Source organism: Thunnus maccoyii, chromosome 2 (assembly GCF_910596095.1).
Source record: "Thunnus maccoyii chromosome 2, fThuMac1.1, whole genome shotgun sequence".
In the NCBI taxonomy this organism is placed as follows: domain Eukaryota; kingdom Metazoa; phylum Chordata; class Actinopteri; order Scombriformes; family Scombridae; genus Thunnus; species Thunnus maccoyii.
The window spans coordinates 19344856-19363846 of record NC_056534.1 but is presented as its reverse complement, the minus strand read 5'-3'; the positions used below and the strand labels follow the sequence as shown (position 1 = coordinate 19363846).

The 18991-nt window shown below is 41.1% G+C and overlaps 1 protein-coding gene across 9 annotated transcripts in view; it reads right to left on the bottom strand.

Moving 5' to 3' along the window:
* The window catches only part of slit2 (slit homolog 2 (Drosophila)), a 95344-nt gene that overhangs the window by 9136 nt on the left and 67217 nt on the right, over positions 1 to 18991 (bottom strand). For 4 of the 9 annotated variants that reach the window (XM_042388003.1, XM_042388013.1, XM_042388030.1 and 1 more), the window contains 18 exons: positions 18107 to 18178; positions 17674 to 17817; positions 16206 to 16369; positions 15856 to 15879; positions 12493 to 12643; positions 12304 to 12378; positions 11901 to 12044; positions 11516 to 11659; positions 11264 to 11430; positions 10999 to 11131; positions 9652 to 9720; positions 9208 to 9279; positions 8332 to 8403; positions 8136 to 8207; positions 6595 to 6758; positions 5123 to 5247; positions 4844 to 4941; positions 1927 to 2066 (listed from right to left, as the gene is read on the bottom strand). In XM_042388003.1, coding sequence (XP_042243937.1) covers positions 1927 to 2066; positions 4844 to 4941; positions 5123 to 5247; positions 6595 to 6758; positions 8136 to 8207; positions 8332 to 8403; positions 9208 to 9279; positions 9652 to 9720; positions 10999 to 11131; positions 11264 to 11430; positions 11516 to 11659; positions 11901 to 12044; positions 12304 to 12378; positions 12493 to 12643; positions 15856 to 15879; positions 16206 to 16369; positions 17674 to 17817; positions 18107 to 18178 — 2030 coding nt within the window. The remainder of the gene's footprint in view (positions 1 to 1926; positions 2067 to 4843; positions 4942 to 5122; positions 5248 to 6594; positions 6759 to 8135; positions 8208 to 8331; positions 8404 to 9207; positions 9280 to 9651; positions 9721 to 10998; positions 11132 to 11263; positions 11431 to 11515; positions 11660 to 11900; positions 12045 to 12303; positions 12379 to 12492; positions 12644 to 15855; positions 15880 to 16205; positions 16370 to 17673; positions 17818 to 18106; positions 18179 to 18991) is intronic. The other 5 variants (XM_042388022.1, XM_042388057.1, XM_042388063.1 and 2 more) reach the window with 2 other exon arrangements.

Below are 18991 nucleotides of genomic sequence, written 5' to 3'. Positions count from 1 at the left end.
GGATCAATGAGAATGTGTGTGAAACGATGGGAGATGTGTATGCATGTTTGTGCTGTAGTGTTTAGCTGTAGGGTTTGAGTAACACTGGATACATGTAAAGTATCCAGTATGACAACCAAAAATCAAACAACAGAAAAGATGGCCGAGGTAACACCTCCAAAATTAGTGAAAAGTTGTTGGATTCAATTTTGTGAAGCTTGACTTGACATACAAATCAATATGAGCACCGGTAATTCTGTCCACATTAGTAACTGTGTGTGCTACCTCATTTATTTATTAGATGAAAACCGCCACATGCTCTACTCTATTAACAGCGAGTGTCTCCTTTTCACAGTCTTTTAGTTTTAGAAAAATGTCGATTGCATCTGTAAATTGCTTTAATGAAGAGGAAACAGCAACCATTAAAACAACTGCAGATGTAGTTAAAACCTTGATGTAAATTGTAACGGTAATACTGCAACTGCTTGTTCGTCACATTTAGTTTTCAAGTTAAACTATTGATTTGCTAAACGGTATCAGGAGTGGGTGGAAAGGTTGAGATGTTAGAATTTCTTTGCTTATTTTACATGTATATTCAATCAGTTGTATAAAAAGATGTCAGGTGCCTGTAAAAAGTCAGTCACTGAAATGCAGTCATATAACCTTTATAACAGTTTTAAAGTGACACACTGTAAGCTACATTATTAGGTATCAGGCAGCAGCTACGGATGACTGCACACGTTGTCTCGTTGATAATTATTACTAATATTTATTCATCTATTGTTGTCCAAAAACACCAATGCAGTGAGTGACATGTTCTTTCAATGCAACGAACATGAGCACTGTAGTTTATTTCACTCAATCCAACATACACCATCCTGCTGTCATAAATACTCACTAGCGCACAGTGTCCAAAAAATACACAATTTACTCCTGTTTGAGTTTCTGAAAACTGCAATGCCCAGCTGATTAAGGAAATGACTTTACCCTTTTCAAAAATGAAACTATATATTCATGACCTGTTTTTTAAAGATTAACATCTTCAGCAGAAATCAATGAACTTTATGGAAGATTTAAAATGTGTAAATAAAAACTAATCAAATAAAGAAATAAGGTGAAATACAATATGTATTGTTATTTGAATTAGCTTTTTTATGTATGCATTTACTGTGCCAAGATTAAATGAAAAACATATGTGAAAGGGCAATAATTTCCATGCCACATGCAAATAATGTGTATTGTATTTCACTTTATTTCTTTGTTTGATTTGTTTTCATTAAAGCATTTTAAATCTTCCATAGCACTTGGGGCTGAGTACAATCTTATCCTTTAATGTCAAAATCTTCACCTGAAATATTGAGACACAGTCGACTTCGACTTTAGGGTGGTAATAACATGTATGCATAAAGCAGCAAGCAGAACAACCACAGACATCCGAGAGGATGAATTACGAACTCAGCGGTCTGAACATCAAGGACATGCACTGCTAACATGGAGCATGACTGCATACAGTATGTGGTGCTGAATATCATATTTCTGGGGAGAGTGGATAAATCACAGGGAAATGAGGGAAGGAAGGAGAAGGATGGAAGGAAGGAAGGAAGGAGAGAGGGACAGAGACAAGAACAGACTAACCTCTCTCCACCTCATTGGTAGCAGCTGCAACCACAAAAAAAAAAACAAGACGACAGATGATAGAAAGCAGAGCGAGACAGGAAAAAAAAAACACACAGGACAGCGAAGACATAGAAAGACAGAGAGAGAACACGGCCACAAAGGTTAGCAGTCAGAGATGATTAGCACATTGCAAAAGCAGACAAACAAGTAGCAGCAGACCAGTGTTAGTTAGAAAAAATCATGATTTAACAGTTTATTACTGTTAAAAAAAAAGGCCTTCCTTGTCTGTTTGTGTACGTTTCAGTGGACACAATGTTAATCATGTGTTACCTGTGTATTCTGGTGAGCACATGCATGTGTAGTTGTTGATTCCATCGACACAGGTGGAGTTGTTCTCACAGTCGTTATCTTCACAGTCGTCGATGTTGATCTCGCACGCGTCGCCTTCGAAGCCCTCTGGACACACACACCTGAGATCACACAGGTGCATTTAAGCAGGTATCAAAAGATAAACACATGTAGAACTTTGCAAACAGAAATCTTTGGGAGCTCTAGATGATAAAGACACACACACACACACACACACACACACACACACACACACACACACACACACATGTAGCTCCTAACAGCAGAGTCAGCTCCATCTACATATTCCCAGTAGAGTCATTATTCTGTTAACGTGAGCGTGCCTCAACTCTGTAACTACTACTCAGGTTTATTACTGTGTACACACATACGCACACACACACACACACACACAGACACCACATTCAGAGTGGTATATTATGGGTCTAATAAAGAGCTCTTATGCGGCACACACTCTGTTGGATTAATATTTCATTATATAGTCAATGACAGCTCTTCACGATGAATATTCCACCCCCTCCGCCAGAGGAGGAAAAAAAACGCATACAGAGATGAAAATACAGACACACAGAGACAGAGACTGAAGTGAAAAAGTAACAGAAGAGAAAGACAGAGGGCAAGGGAAGAGACAGAAGGAGAGGAACAGGAGGAGCTGTGATCTTGGGCTGGTGTAATTGTCTGTGTGGGTGGTTGAAATGAGCTTGGAGCATGCAGACAGGCGTTAGCTCCCCTCCTGTTAATACTAAACAGCCTAATGAAGAGAAGGCGATTCTCACAGCGGGGCTGTCCGGCTCAGAGACAGACGGAGGACAGAGCCGGTCTCCTGAGCCATTTACCTCCTGTAAAGTCATTCCCACCTGTCATTAGCGGTGAAGTATCATTGATGGAATTATCTGCCGAGGGTCCACAGATCACATGCTGCTATGTCTGCTGCAGTTCTCAATAATCACTGCTTCACTGGTTTATTGATAGTTGAGGTTTGATATTCGCTGTTTTGCATAATTCACCACATCTCTGTGTGTTTGAACAGACCCTGTAGGTATGTGCTTATGTTTATTTTAAGGTAAACATAAAGGAATACTTCAGTTTTAATATGACCTGGGTGTTTTTATTTACTATTTAAATTTATTCACAAAATTCATTGCCAAGACCTGAGGATGCTGCAACCACAGAAATGATGATATAACTAAATAGTTTTTTCCTTTACCATCTTGTAGAGCTACTTCCGTAGAACTCTATTTTAACCTTTTTAGCCTACAGTAAAGTTGTGCACACACACATTTTTGCAATCTGTGGACAAAACAGATATTTTGTGTGTTTAGACTTTTGTCTTCACCTCCACAGAATTTTATATTTGTTTAAAGCCATTATGTGTAGAATTGGAACATTTCTGACTTCAGAGCCCCTTAGTTTTAGTATCAAAAACACGCTGTGGCAGAGAAAAGTTTAGAGAGCCACTGGCAATTAAAATTCAAATGTTAAAGGGGCAGTCCAGCAATTTAGCATTACATGTCCAATGCTGTAAGTTGGGTGAATCACAAAAGGGATTTAAAAAAGGTGAAAGAAAGGTTAAGAGAGGTCAAAACTGATATACTGAGTCACTAGTATGGGTCTACCTCCAAAAACAGTTCCCATAATATAATGCAATGACATCTTTCATTAGACTTTAGTCTTTCAAACTCCACGCCCAAGTTTGTAACCCAGGCCTCAGGTTAAAAACTGAAGTCTCTTGCCCAATCTGAGATAAACCTACTGACATCATCAGGGTTATTTTTCATACTTTGGAAAGAGCCACATAGTCATTATACAAGTTTTTTTTTTTTTTTTTTTTTTTTTTTTTTACAGGTTGAGTAGTATTCATCATGACAAGTTAACTATAATCATGTGGAAAAATTGCTGGAAAGCCTCTTTAAAGTTACTACAAGGAACTTTCATTTTGTGTTGATTTTAGTGACCCCTGTGGACAAACAGGGTAGTATTTTCCCAGAATGAAGACCGCATTTCACATGAGCACCACTGCCTCGTGTCGTAAAGATCTTGGCTAGCATGTGCATTTGTTTTGGAAGCAAGTGAAAGAAAGACACAACTTATTTTAAATACTATTTTTCTTTTTTAAACACAGCTGTTTGCAGGATGCAAAGCGATGAGGTAATGTATCTATTTGTATCTATGTAAGATTAATAATTGTAGTATGATGATGGTGGACCAAGGTTGGTTTTAGTACCGTTCATACACCTAGGCTACATGTAAGGCTGCATTCACACCAAATCCGGTGATGCAGCACGTTCCTGCAGGGTGCGGAGGTGTGGACATGTTTATTTGTGCTTTAGAAGGTAACTGCTGTGAAACAATCAGAAAATAACATTTTATTTCTCAGATTCTTGTTCTCACTACACTACCGCTCGCTGTCTTCATTCACTCTCTAGCTTGCTCGACCACTGCTGCTCCCTCTCTCTCTGTCTCTCTCTCTCTCTCTTTTTCTTGTTCGTGTCTTTTTTAAAATGACTCAGGAATCCGACAACAAGTCTCACTTTACTTTTAACGTTATCAAATGAAGAGAAATGCCCTCCCCTCATCTTTGTACTCCCTCATGCTATAATGCTACATGTAATGTAAACATAGGCTCTTCTGGTCTGCGTGCCGTAAATCGTTTTGTCTGATTTTGCAGGGAATCCAACCTGGTGGCAGGCATTTAGAAAAACTATATAGAAATAGCCAATCTTCTCGCTGATGGTCTTGTTTGCTTATGTAGGTAATATAGAGGCATCAGAGGCATCACGAGACTGTTTCATAACCAGTTAAAAGTTTCTTGTGTTAACTTTAACTTATGGGATAATAGCCAAACTAACTGACTGTCTAACTACTGTAAGACTCTCACCAAAAGTTGCTCCCCTCCCCTTCTTTCAGGTGACATGTTCCTCCATTTTGGCAGGGGTTGCTGATACAGGCGTGGATGGGCTCCTCACAGTTTTGGCCCTACATGCACAAACACACACATACACATGTAATTGCGTATTTGCATGCATTGTCTTTGATGTAAGCATTTGATCACTCTTTCAATCAAAAGCATATCAAACCTTTGCAAAAGTATTCATCTGTTGGTTTACAGACTGTAGGAGTCAGGTCTGTGTGTGTGTGTGTGTGTGTGTATGTGTACCTTAAATCCATAGGGGCAGGTGCAGCGGTAGTAGTGCACAGGGTCATTGGAGCATGTGCCGTCGTTCTTGCAGGGGTTGGACAGGCAGGGCTCACACTTGGCCTGGATACTCATATCCACTGGGCCTGATGGAAACACACCAACCCGCACACAAAAAACATACACAGCAGAGAGATGATTAGCTTTATATGACGTTGTAGGCTACAGGAAGTAAGACAAGTCAGAATACATACACTCAGACAGCTGTACATTGTTAGGGACCTGCATAAAACTTGCATCATCAGTGTGGCACATAAGGATGGTGGTTTGTCCCAATGACTGCCATGTATTTTGGACATTTCATGTGAATCTAAAAATAAAGTAATTATGAAATCTCATCTTTGTGAGTAAAAATTCTGTATAACTGAAAAAGTAAGTATAAAGTAAGGACTTACTGTAGAAACTAGTGAAGAGTTTAGAGGAGACTGAAACATAATTCATGTGCACAAATATAAAACTGGTTTGTAAGAATATGTAAAAAAGATGGAAGATTTTCTTTGCAGGGCCATGACATGTACAGAAGACATACAAAAAAATCCCCAACTTTCATGACGGAACATCAATTTTTAACAGTCGGGACAAACAATACTGGTCAGAACATGGGGGCTGAAAGGGAAGAAGAGCGATTCATTCTGGTCAGGGATCAAAGGATGAACCAGGAAAACTGGGCTGGGACTGTCTGGAGGGGCTGAGGAAGGTGAGACCGAGGAGGAAGTACTGAGATGTGATTGGCTACTTTACCTGGCACCAGAAAACCACAAGGCCCCGGGACTTCTACAGTGCGTCAGTTAGATTAGGTTAAAAATAGGTTTCAGTCATGTGTTCATAGTTAACTTGATTCAGTAGGGTTAAGGGTTAGGGTTAACAGTCAGTAGCATTTTGCAATATGACGAATTACAGCCAAAATCATGCTCACAAGCAAAATTGTGGAGTTTATATAAATTTAAAAAAACATTTTGTTGCTGTCCAGTGAAAACCATGTATCTTCATATGTGATGGTTTTTAGGTTTTCAGATAAACTTTTATCCCATTTCTTATGCTAACAAAACCCTTTAAAACTCAATGAAGTATATAAAAATTGAGCCCCAACTGTTGAAACAGCGTTTTTTCTATTTTGATGAAATGTTCACTAGCATACATGGTTGTTGCTGGACAGTGACAATTTGTAAATGGCAACTTGTGGTCTCCTCTAGGAGTCCTCATGAAGTGTGTATACGTTTGTATACGTTGCACAACATAGTAATTGTCTGCTTGTCTGCAGAGGATGTTCTATGTGCATGCTTTTGATTTTGGACAACTGATAAAGTGATTTTACAGTATATTTACATTCTACATGCAAGTGTGTCTCTATATACATTATATAGATCTGCTAGCATGTGCATGTGTTTCTGTAGAAGTTTCAGTACTGTGTGTGAGTGACAGTGTGTGTTTACCTGTGCAGGTGAACTTCTTGGAAGGCGTAGTGAGCAGTAGTTTGTCGGTCATGTCACCGGGCCCGGCACAGCGGGCAATGCCAGGCTCCTTGTAGCCGCTCTTCACCCAGTCTGACAGCCACTGCATGTGGCAGTCACAATACAGTGGGTTGGCACCCAGAGCCCTATCAGCCGGCAAGAGAGAAAAGGGAGAAATACTCAGTCATATGAACATGATACACAGGGAAAGTCAACACTTTAACCTCTGAGTCATTGTTTTATTTTAGATCCAATGTACTGGAGTACAGAACCAAAACAATACATAATGTGTCACTGTTCAAACACTCACAGACTGTACTGGGTATCACTGTCAAATGAAATGTTGTAACTTGTTCTATCACTACTATAAACACCTGACACTGAGGTGGAGATGTTTGGGGGTGTCTATCTCATGCCAGGGGCTGTGTTGGTGCTAGTGTTTCTCAGATGTTCAACACTTACTAGAAATGGTGTTGCTTCTTCTTCATCAAAAACAGTGCTGTATGTTTCATGTACATGACAAAAAATGTATTTTCCTACTAGTGGGCCAAGACAAAGTTGCAGCCCTTCACAGGCTTGCAGTTCTGTATGGAGTAGAGATAATATTTGGCTTTATTTCTGTGGTCTGCAGTGAGATCTAATTGGAAAAAGCAACAATCTGTCACAAGCGCTATCCATGGTGCTGATCCTACTGATTGCCCCACTGGCATTCCTCCCCAGCAAGTGGGTAGGTATCACCACAACCAGTCACCACACTAACTCACATTTTCATCCTTTTCACCTGTGTGCACCCTGTTTACCCTCTGTGATCTCTCTCTCTCTCTCTCTCTCTCTCTCTCTCTCTCTCTCTCTCTCTCTCTCTCTCTCAACAGACTGCTTTAGTCATGAGATAACCTGCTCAAGAGACATTAGTGAATTAAAGAGAGAGAGCCCATCTTTGACTTTAAAGTAATAGTTCTCTTGTCAGTTAGTCAGTCCCTTGTCACCTCAGTTCTCTACATTTGTTTGTATCATATCTTGACTGCCTGACAATTGAGTCAATGATTCAAAACATCTTGAGTTTCTAAGTGTCTAAATCAATTCATCAGATTCGACCACAGAGAGTAACTATAAAAAAATTGTTGTCATAGTTACAGAGAATAATACAGTAAAGTATTGCTGAGAAGAAGAATCTACTGGCAGTGCTACAGAAAAATGTCAAGCACATTTAGAGTGCAGGTTTAAACCCTCAACTGCTCTAAATCAAAGTTTATCAAGGACGAGCAGGAGACAGAGGCTGGCTGTAGAAATGGGCTTGTTGCTCGGCTACGTTTGGCAGTCAATTTTCCCCTCAGACGATGAGAAATGGCTCCTTTGTCATGATAATGTGTTTGCCTTATTTTGCAATTGTATGAGGTGAAAAGGCAGACACCTCAATCAGAGAGAAAGACTTGAACAGTGATTTGTGTTTGTGTGTGTGTGTGTGTGTGTGTGTGTGTGTGTGTGTGTGTGTGTGTGTGTGTGTGTTTGTTTATGTTGCTCACAGGTGGGACAGCGATGACAAGTCTTTGAAGGCTCCTTCTGGTATCACTGATATGTCGTTACCATGGAGAGATCTAAGAAAGAATAAAGTGCAAGAGGCTGGATGTTAAAAGTCTGGGTCTGTACTTTAGCATCAGTCTGACTCAACTATGTTTCGGAGTTATCCACAACTGTGCGCGTGTCGGCACAGATACTCACAGCAAACGGAGAGACTTAAGTCCATCGAACGCCCTCACTGGTATGCATCGCAAGCGGTTGTAGCTCAGGATTCTTTACACACAGAATAAACATGTTGGCATGGAGACAAATGCAGAGACATTTTTTTAAGATATCTTCAAGTGCAGCAAAGCATTTCAAAGCACAATCCTGTTTATGACTTCATTCCACTGAGCAAAGCGGTCGCGCAAAGACAGACACGCAATTTACTGTAACACACTTGTTGGCACAAACACATCCATCCAGTTGGAAATAGACACATACGTTTCATACAAGCACAAACACAAACAGGCATTTCTTTGCCCTGTTGATCAGATTTTTATGTGAAGTTTGGTCCTGTTCTTTAACAATGACTTTAGTGAAACACACTTGTCTTTAGCTCTGCTACAAACTTGTAGCACATCTTATTAAAGTACACTGCTAAGTTTTTTAATGATGCTGCTTTGTTTATTATCCTTATTATTTTTGTTTTGCTGTGGTTCGTGGAAGGTCAGCATTTTCTTATTCTTCTGGTGGTGAGGTGAGAATATTTTTAACTGCTTCTGGCTGCATACTCAGTTGCTTTGTGATAAAAACACTTTTTTTTCTTTTTTTTTTTACTAACATTGCGGTGAAAAGACAAAACAAAAAAAATATTAATTCACAGGTTCCAATGGGTTACCTATGGTGGCCCACATGGGACAGTATTCAACAAAAAGTATGTGAACAGAATGCAACAAAAACTGAACTCCCTCTTAAATTCTGCTTTCATTTTGTCTCCCTGAGCCTGACCTGCACGTACACACACACACGCACGCACACACACACACACACACACACACACATATTGCAAAGAGACTGATGTAAAGCCAGACTCACAGGGTAAGCAGCTCAGACATATTACTGAGGCTGTGGTTGGACAACGTGCTGATCTGGTTGTTACTCAAATCACTGAAAAGGAAACAATAACAGATACATAAAACACACACGCAGGCAACACTGTCAACACATGCATTAACTAATATGCAAACATACACACAGACTATATGCAGTACATAACGCTCTTCTTTACTTTATTCATGCCCACATCAGGGCCAGACAAGGCCACAGCTGTAAATCCAACATGATATAATGCAGAGCTCTGACAGTTAGTTTTGGTCTTTAAAAGCAGAGAGCAGGGAACACAGGCCAAGTCACGATCCTGATTAGGAGTGTGTTTCTGTGTGTTCAAGTGCGCTTTTCAACCACTGTGGGATTTGTGAATTAATGTCTGAGAGTGTGTGTGTAATGTGTGTCCGCTGAGGTCACGTGGTTGAGACTTACATTAGTGTTAAGTGTTTGTAATTGGAGAGCTCCACAGGAACCTGAGTGAAGTGGTTACCATCCAGATACCTGAGATACAGACAGAGACAGACATGGGAATAGTGTGAGGTGGTTTGAAAACAAAAGTGAAGGGAGAAAAGACAAATATGGAGGGAGGATTGGGAGAGAGAGAGAGAGAGAGAGAGAATATGAGAAGGGAGAAAATGAAGTTATTTAACCATGTGGGAAATTCCTCATATCCACCAGTGTGAGCAGTCATTACTGCATGAGCCATAATAAACACTGGAGTTTAATATTCCCACAGGCATCCTAATATAGTGTAGTCACCCCCTCTCTCTCTCTCTTACACACACACACATACACAAATGAGATCCTATCTCCTTCACTGTGTGACAATGTGCTATTAATCCAGCGTATTAAGTCTTTGTTATTATTGGAAAAAGCACGTTCCCCACAGAAGAAATAGTGAAATGATAGAAAATACCACCACGCCTGCTGTCTGATGTTTAATTTAGGGCTATAATTTTCTGATCATCAGGGATTGTGTGTGTCTGTGTGTGTTGAGATGAATTTCTAGAGTAACTGTGATCCAACACAGTGTGTACCTGTATCTTCGTGTCTTTCTTCACATGTACTCTGACCAGTAAGCAGCTCCAGTTTGCAAGTGAAGATTGATTCAAATGTACTAAGTTCTCTGAGCACCATCTGAACTTTTTCTGAGGCTAAACAGAGGTCAGAGGGTGACTCCGACCTCTGTTATGACTTCACTGTGTTCAGACCCAGCTGTCCTGTCAGCAGCACAGCCTGTGAGGTGCTGACAAGACAGCGGGTGGACTAACCGTCTTCATCAGGTGGATTAATGTCAGAAATTCAGTGGACAAAAATAGTCTTGGCTCAATTCCCTTGCATGTTTCAGCTCTACATACCCAAAGTGAAACTTGAAAAAACAAATCTATTGATCATTCCAATAGTTCACAACATAAAGACAGCTGTAGAGTTGTGTGATTTGAAAAGCTGCCTTTGTATCTTGTCTGTCTACATGGGGTGTGTAGCAAAAGCAGCATGTTAGCTGAGCAGAAGCAGCTTCAGCTCTCTGTTTGTGTGTATTCACAGGATGCATTTGTTGCATTTGTTACAGTGAAATGGATGCAAATCTGTTTTTTGAGATGGTCAAGTGACAATGAAAAAAAATGCCTGCCCTTCAATTATACAGCACTGCATCGTCTACATAAATTTAAATGTCTTGTCTGAGGTACAGTGATGCAGCCACACTGTATAAAAGGGGGTTCCTCTGCAATGGTAGAACCTGCTATAATAAAGTAAAAGGTGTGTTGGTCTTTAACTCACAGTTCAGTGGTCTCTTTGGGCAGGCCTTTGGGCAGTGTGGTGAGGCCCTTGTTGCTGCAGCGCACCACAGTGTCCAGACAAGAACACTCTGCAGGACACCTCAGCACTGGAGAGCAGCTGTTCTCATCGTTACCTGATCGGGATAGATGGATAGATGGAGGGGTAGAGATGAGAGGAAAGGATGATAGAAAAAGTCATAATGAAGAAAATATACAAATGTCGCGGAGCATCATGTGCAAAGCTTTTATTATTCACTACATCTCACCATCTTCACAGGCGAAGTCCTGGACGGCTACATCCTGGATGGGGATCTCTTTTAGGAAGTAAGGATTCTGGCAGCGAGGGTTACCCGTGACGATGCGTTTCCTTCTCAGCCAGTCACCGAGCCAAGCCAGGTGACAGTTGCAGTTGAAGGGATTGGCCAGAAGGTTGCTGGAGGAGAAGGAGTCCTGAGTGCTGAATGATTTTTTTTTGTGTTTGTACTTTTATATGAGTGTGTGCTATGGTTTGTACTCACAGTGTGGACAGGGAGTGCAGTGTGTCAAAGGCTCCGGGGTTCATGGAGGTGATCTGGTTGTCGTAGAGTGACAGGAGACGCACCGAGCTCAAACCCACAAAGCTGCTGTTACTCACACAGCTGATACGGTTACTCCTCAGCATACTACTCACACACACATGCAAACACAGAGACAAATGAATACCTTGTATTCTACAGAAAAAATACAAGAAAATACATATTTATGATAATATATACCTGAGAATTATGCATGCTGGCATGTTTTAATGTTTGTGCGGACATTACCACAGTATGTGAGAGCACATTTGAATATTTCATGCATACTTGATATGATAATGTGTTTGCATATGTATTTAGGTGTGTGTGTGTGTGTGTGTGTACCCACAGTGTGCGGAGGCCACTGAGTCCCTTCAGCATGCGGTGGTGTATGTTTTCCAGTCTGTTGGAGGTCAAAATCAGCTCATTGACCCCTGAGGCTCCTTCAAACGTCCCCTCCTCTATGTCAGTGATACGGTTATTACTCAGGTTACTGGAGGAGGGTGGAGGTGGGGGGTGTATAGGTAAGAAAGGTAAGAAGACAGCAGAAAAAGTGAAAAAAAGAGGGAGCAAGAGGAGGGCAAAGGCAGAGATAGAGAGAAAAACACACGTGTTTCATTTTAGTATCTTCAAATGTACCTCTCTGTTAACATGTCAACAATCACTGTTTTCTCTCTGTGACCTGAGTATGACTTCTTGATAACTACATGTGACGCTTTGCTCCAGTTACATTTTCAGTATGTCTGACTCACATCTTCCTCAGCTGAGGCAACTTTTTGAAGATCCCTGTCGCCTCGAGCACAGTGAATTCATTGTTGTTCAGACGCCTAAGAAGAGAGAAAGAGAAGAGATGAAGAGACAAAGAGAGAAAACAACAGTGTTGTGTGCAGGAGGACCACACACAGATACACTTTGTAGAAGACAAATGCGGCGTGACTCACAGTTCAGCGGTGTACTGAGGGATGTGATCAGGTATTTTGGTGAGTTTCTGGTTGGAGCAGTCGACTGTGGTGCCCTCACAGCGGCACTTTTCAGGGCAGGCCAAGTCACCGAAGCAGTCCCCTCCCAGCTTACTGCGGTAATCTTCAGTACCTGGCCGCAATCACAACCACTAACGTCACTGAATGCTCTCACCACACAAGAGTCGAACCCCAGCGTTTACTGGTACCTCTTCCAACAGAAATGTGGATGGCCCAAGTGAAGGTCATGATACAATGGAAGAATTTTGAGAAATTACAGAGGGGCTGTGTTGCTTTGTGTTTGGAGCGGGAATTGTCAAAATGAACCAAACATGTTCAAGAAACATTGCTAGTTATGATTAAATACAACAGTCCCTGCGGGCATTACATCAAAATGCTGCGTTTGTATCACGGCCTTAAAGAGCCAAGTTCACAAGACACACAGACTGTCAAAATCAAGACATGTATACAAGCACGCACACACAATTTCAGGAAAAACCATACAGAAGTTTTTCAGTCCTGTCAAACTACAAAGCAACTGTTAGTATTAGAATCCACAGCACAAACAGAACAGCATCAAAAATTAGATCATAGCAGAAAAATGCTTACATACACCCAGGCAGTCATCTATCATACTTTAAAGGCACAAAGGCGCGCACACACTCTCTCACGCACAGACAAGCACACACACAGGTTGCGGGGGGGTGGCAGGAGATTGCTGTCTCTTGCGTCTTGGCCATGCTGTAGGGTTTTGCAGGGCCGTTCCATGGTGCTTGACAGAACCATGTTCCACTTTAGGAACCTGGCAGCCACATGGTTAGATCAAGCACAAAGGAACAACCTGCTGACTGACTGCTCCTCCGCTGGAACACAGGGATGGGAAGGACAGAGGGAGAAGAGGAGGAGGAGAGGAGGGGAGAGGAGAAAATGAGGAAGAAAGAAGGGGAGAGGATGAGAATTAGAAGATGAGGAGAGGATAAATGAGTGGAGAGGACTAAGAAGGAGAGGAGAGGAGTAGGTGAAGATTTGAAGGAGAGGATGCAAAGGAGAGGAGTAAGAAAGAGATGAGTCGAGAGGAGAAGAGGGAAGGAGGCCATAGGAGAGGAGTAGGAAAGGAAAGAAGAGGAGACGAGAGGAAAGGATGAAGAAGAGAGAAGGGGAGGGGAGAGGATGAGAATTAGAGGAATAGCAGAGGGTGTGAAGGAAAGTATAAGAAAGAGGATAAGAAAAGAGAAGAGGGGAGTGGGGGAGGATTTGAAGGAGGGGAAGGGAGAAGATGTGAAGGAGAGGAGAGGAATACGAAGAAGAGGAGAGGAGAGGAAGAATCCAAGGAAGAAAATGGAAAACTGAGGGATGAGAGGCAGGAGGAAGACAGAGCCAGCTGGCTTGAGGAAATGTATCACTTGGAATGAAGAGAGAGGGGCAGCGATAATAAGGAGGAGGAGAAGAGGTAACAATCAGATGGGGGGAAAGTACAGTAAAAAGCAGGGAAGAGAAGGAGAGACTGGAACATCTAAAGACATCTAAATTCAGACGTAACATACGAGTGCAGGAACAGAGCAGCAGTTACAGAGGAGTGGGAGGAGAGTTACAGCAGCACTGAAGGCAAGAGAAGCCCTGACTTCTAGGAACACAAGCGCGCACACACACACACACACACACACACACACACACACACACACACACACACACACACACACACAGAGACACACACATACAAAAAAATAGATGAACCATTGCATGATAAAGTGTAAATTTCATCTCATTGTTGTTGTTTGCAAACAGACAAGAGGAGGCACAGAGGGGGGTCAAAGGTCACAGTGGTAGAGGTCAAAGGTCAGAAGTCGGCTCAGGGACGAGAGGTGAGGGATTTGGAGTTGACGCAAAAATCGAGTGTGTGTGTGTGTGTGTGTGTTACTTACAGCCGACATGGTGTACTCCTGAGTGTGTGAGAGAGGCAGTAGGAAAAAGAAGAAGGGATTTCACTCGTTTATTTGAACAGGAGGGAAAAAGCTGATGAAAAACCGAGAAAAAATGCTGCAATTTTTTCGTGTTCAGTCCCCAGGCAGTGATTCATTTAAAGGGGTAATGATTCGTGAATAGTGAGAATCGTGCTGGCATAGCATGGCATTTGGTGGGCGCTTTTCATCCAACACACATCCCGGCCTCATTTGCTTGAAGCTCCACTAATTTAAATGTGTTTTTGGGGAAATCCTGAGATGTCAAAAAGCACACCAGATAAAAACGCTTTGCCAATGGACAATAAAATTTTGCCCGCTCTAAACACTCACAAGTGCAGGTACGTTATTTAGCTTTGTGCATACTTTGACATCAATCACTTCAGCAGGTTCAGTCTTCACAACAAGAAATAGTCGGAGGGATAAAACTGGAATTAAAACGCCCAGAGCTCAGAATCATGACTTTTTGTTCAAACAGAAATATGTGATAGGATCCAAAATAATGCACTGTGAAATAGGGGACATGATGCAAATTAAACTGGGGGATTTTAGATGTATTGATCTAAGGCACAATTCCAAGGTTGTACCACAGAATAAAACATGTTTATTCAACTTTTAAACTGCAAATGTTCTTAAATTATTCAGCGTTGCCCCGTATGTGGTATCTGGGCTTTGAAACCTCTGTCCCCCCGGTGAGCTTCAGAGTTAATGACTGCAGTGAGCACACACACACACACGCTCTCTCTCTCTCACACACACACACTCACAGACACATACACACTCTCTCATCCAACACACACCATGCCTCCTCTGTGTGCTGCTGTGGTAATGACCGCCTTTAGCCCTGCTACTGATCTCATATGCATGTCTGATTTACATATTTCCCAGCACCCCTCTGAGCATGGTAACTGTATGACCTTTTGATGTTCTGCAGTGGGCGAAACAGACACAGATGCTCGCGGACACACGCTCATACATTAGCTATCATTAGATGTGCTAAGAAGCGAGGAGGACTAGTATTAAATGTAGTCTCTGTGATCGCTGTACCAATATACTTTCATTTATACTAAATCTCACACACGGTGCCCGGCCACCCAAGCTTATTAATCCAATTGTTTCTCTCCCTTTATTGTCAAGGTTACAGGTACCAGTGGAAACCCAGTGCAAGGACAAGAGTGTGATTATCTGGTGCCTGGTTAGACGTGATGCATTATGATGTACGTTAGACCATTAAAAGAAAATATCTTGGCATTCAGAAGGTGTGAGTAAAGCAAGTCACTGCAAGTGTCAAGAGTGTTTGAGTGTGCAGCAACCACTGTGATGGACCAAACTGTGTCTTACACACACACACACGCACACACACAAACACATGCTCGATGTACAATACCTGGGATGAAATACTGTTCTCTAGCTAATGGAGAGACAGAGATAGAGAGAGTAAAAAACAACAAAAAGAACAAAATGCTAGAAGAAAAAACTCCCTGTCTGTGTGTGTGTTTGTGTTGCCAAATGATAAAAATGCTGATAACAGGGAGCTGAGGTTAGTAAAGAGAGTCTGATGGAAAAACCCAGCAGGAAGACACAGAATGAGAAGACAGGAGAGGACAGTTTGGATATTATGTTTAATAATTTGTGTGCGTGTGTTTGAATGATCAGTGTGGATGGATGTCTACAATGGTGTGTGTGTGTGTGTGTGTGTGTGTGTATGTGTGTGTATTAGTCCGTGTGTGTTTGTACCTGAGCAGCGGAACTTCTTGCTCTTGATTTGTCCGATTCGTTTATTGGCGAGCCGTCGAGGGCTGGTGCAGCGGGCGCCGCTCGTCTCGATGGGATTGTCCTGCAGGTAGTCTGCCAGCCACTTCAGGTGGCAGTCACAGATAAACGGGTTTTGGGCTAAGTGACTAACACACACACACACACACACACACACACACACACACACACACACACACACACACACACACACAACATGGACACATGGAACACACAAAAAAAACAACACACAAGTGAGCTGTCGGAGCGATATAAAGCTGCGCTGAGAGTGAATATAACCACAGAAAGTTCTTAATTGTAATTGGTGAGCAGTGAATTGAGATTTCATACACTTATGAATTATCAGGTGTGGTGTCACACAACTATAATAAAATTTTACATCCTTAAGATGAGATGCATTGCATTGTGGGATTGTTAGTAGAAAGTGTGTATGCCATTTTTTCATTTAATTGTGGGATTTTTTAAGGTCACTATACAGTGCACAGATTTCACACAGTAACAGTAGCACACTATAATAAATGGCAAATGATTTCAACCACTGCCAGGGCATATTAAGCAGCAGGTAACCATAGCGATATTACGTGTTATGCTTCAAGATCAGTTAACTCAGTGATTAAAGCAAATTAAAACATAGGGTAAGCTGACTACACAGTAAGCCATTAAATAAAAGTCATTAATTGTTATCCATTAAAAAAGGGACAACAATTTAATCAATTTAATCTGAGGTGGGCTGATATATAAAATAACAGCCTCAGCAGAGGATATGTCAGCCATGTTATGGAATTCTTTGTCTCTGTTATGCATTATTTCTTTATATCATCATGACTCATGCTTTCCCGCTAACATAAAGTGGGTGCTGTAATGTTTTGAGAGGGAGGAAAAAGAATACCATGTTTACACACCTTTGTATTTGCTGAATTGTGTCCCACATTTCTGCCTGAGAGAACTCTTTATGACAAAAATCAATAGTGTTCATGAAAAAATGTATTGAGTCTTTAAAAGGTAAAGGGCCATCATTAAGAGAAAATTGCATCCTTGAATACACAAGTATTGTAATAAATCTACTCTATAGAGAGAATACAGGCAGGTGGATAACCCGAGTGAAATAACAATAAGCAAAACACATTTTTAAGTGAAGGGGTCTTTAAGGTTATAACAGAACTCAGTGTTTACTGCTGATTTTCAGACAACTGAGAAATGTCTGATAACAAGTAGGAACAGCAAACAACAAATGGGCCCCAAAAATCCAATGCATGAATGTTTTAGGGTGTTATTTTCCACAGTGCTACTACTCCAAAAATATAATTGATTTCTATTTACGTCGTTGCCAGCTACTGCTCAAAGTTTCACACCGATCTGTGTGTGTGTGTGTGTGTGTGTGTGTGTGTGTGTGTGTGTGTGTATGTGTGTGTGTATGTGTGTGTGTACGTACAGTGTTTGTATGGCTCTTAGTGATGAGAATGTTCCCTTGGCGATGGTCTGGAGCTTGTTGTCATACAGTGAGAGCAGATTGAGGTTGTGGAGGTCCTGAAATGCATCCACACGCAGACATGCTATCTTATTAGCATTCAGTAACCTGAAAGAAATAAGCGACAGAGTGAAGGAGAGAGAGATGAAGAGGATGAAGGCTTATCCTGTTATCATTCTTCGATGAGTGTTTCAAATGTTACAGGTCAGCGATGATGGCTTTCAATCACGAAGTCTCCAATCTGATGACAATGTTTTAGCTAAGCACTTTTCAGCTGAATATCAATGAGATGAGGGTGTGAGCTCTTGGCTGCAACTTGGTGTGTGTGTATGTGTGTGTGTGTGTGTGTGTGTGTGTGTGTGTGTGATTGTTTGTGTGTGAGTGTGAATCTACTCACAATAGCTGCAGAGAAAACAGTCCCTCAAACAGTCCTTTGGAAATCTCAGTGATTTTATTCCCATATAGAACCCTGTGGAAAACAAAGAATACACATCATTAAGTTATGAATCAGACTAAAATTATGAAGTAATACTAAGTATATTAAGATTCAGCATATAGAGCATATTTATTGGTAAAAGTAGGGTTTGTCATGTGTCTTAGTGAATAGGAAAATTTGAGTGCATTGTCTTTTTAACAAAGATTAATTTATTATTTCTGTTACTGCTCTACAACTGCTGCTCCTTGAGTCTTTAACATTATGCCAGTGACTAATGCTGGGTTCATATTATATTGTACTGACTGTGATTACAAGCAGCTGAGTGGGGAAAATGGTTGTACTTAAGAGATATTTGAGAATTTCTGACAGCTATGATAATTGGCGAACTACTTTGGTGTCCCAACCAGTGCCAAAATGACTGCAAAGCCTCCATTGCCAGTCGTTACATCTGATTAAAATCCAGTAATAACAATGACAAAAAATTAGTCAGGTCACTAAAAAGAGGAACGTATTGTTTGTTTTTGTTTTTACTAGTTAACAAACCAAATATGTACTGTGTACTCCAAATATGTAACACAATAAAAAAAGCAAATCTATGTTATCTGGTGTGACTACAAGCTTAACAATATGGGTAACCATTTTTAAATAAGGACTGAACGCTCCCAAGTCTACAACAGTCTTTAAAGAGGACATATCATGCACTTTTCCAAGTCTATATTTATATTCTGGGGTTGTATTGGATTATCTTTGCATGATTTACAGTTAAAAAAAACTCCTTATTTAACTTATATTGGTCCTTTAAGCAGCTCCTCAGTTAAGCCTCTGTCTGAAACAGACCATTTTAGT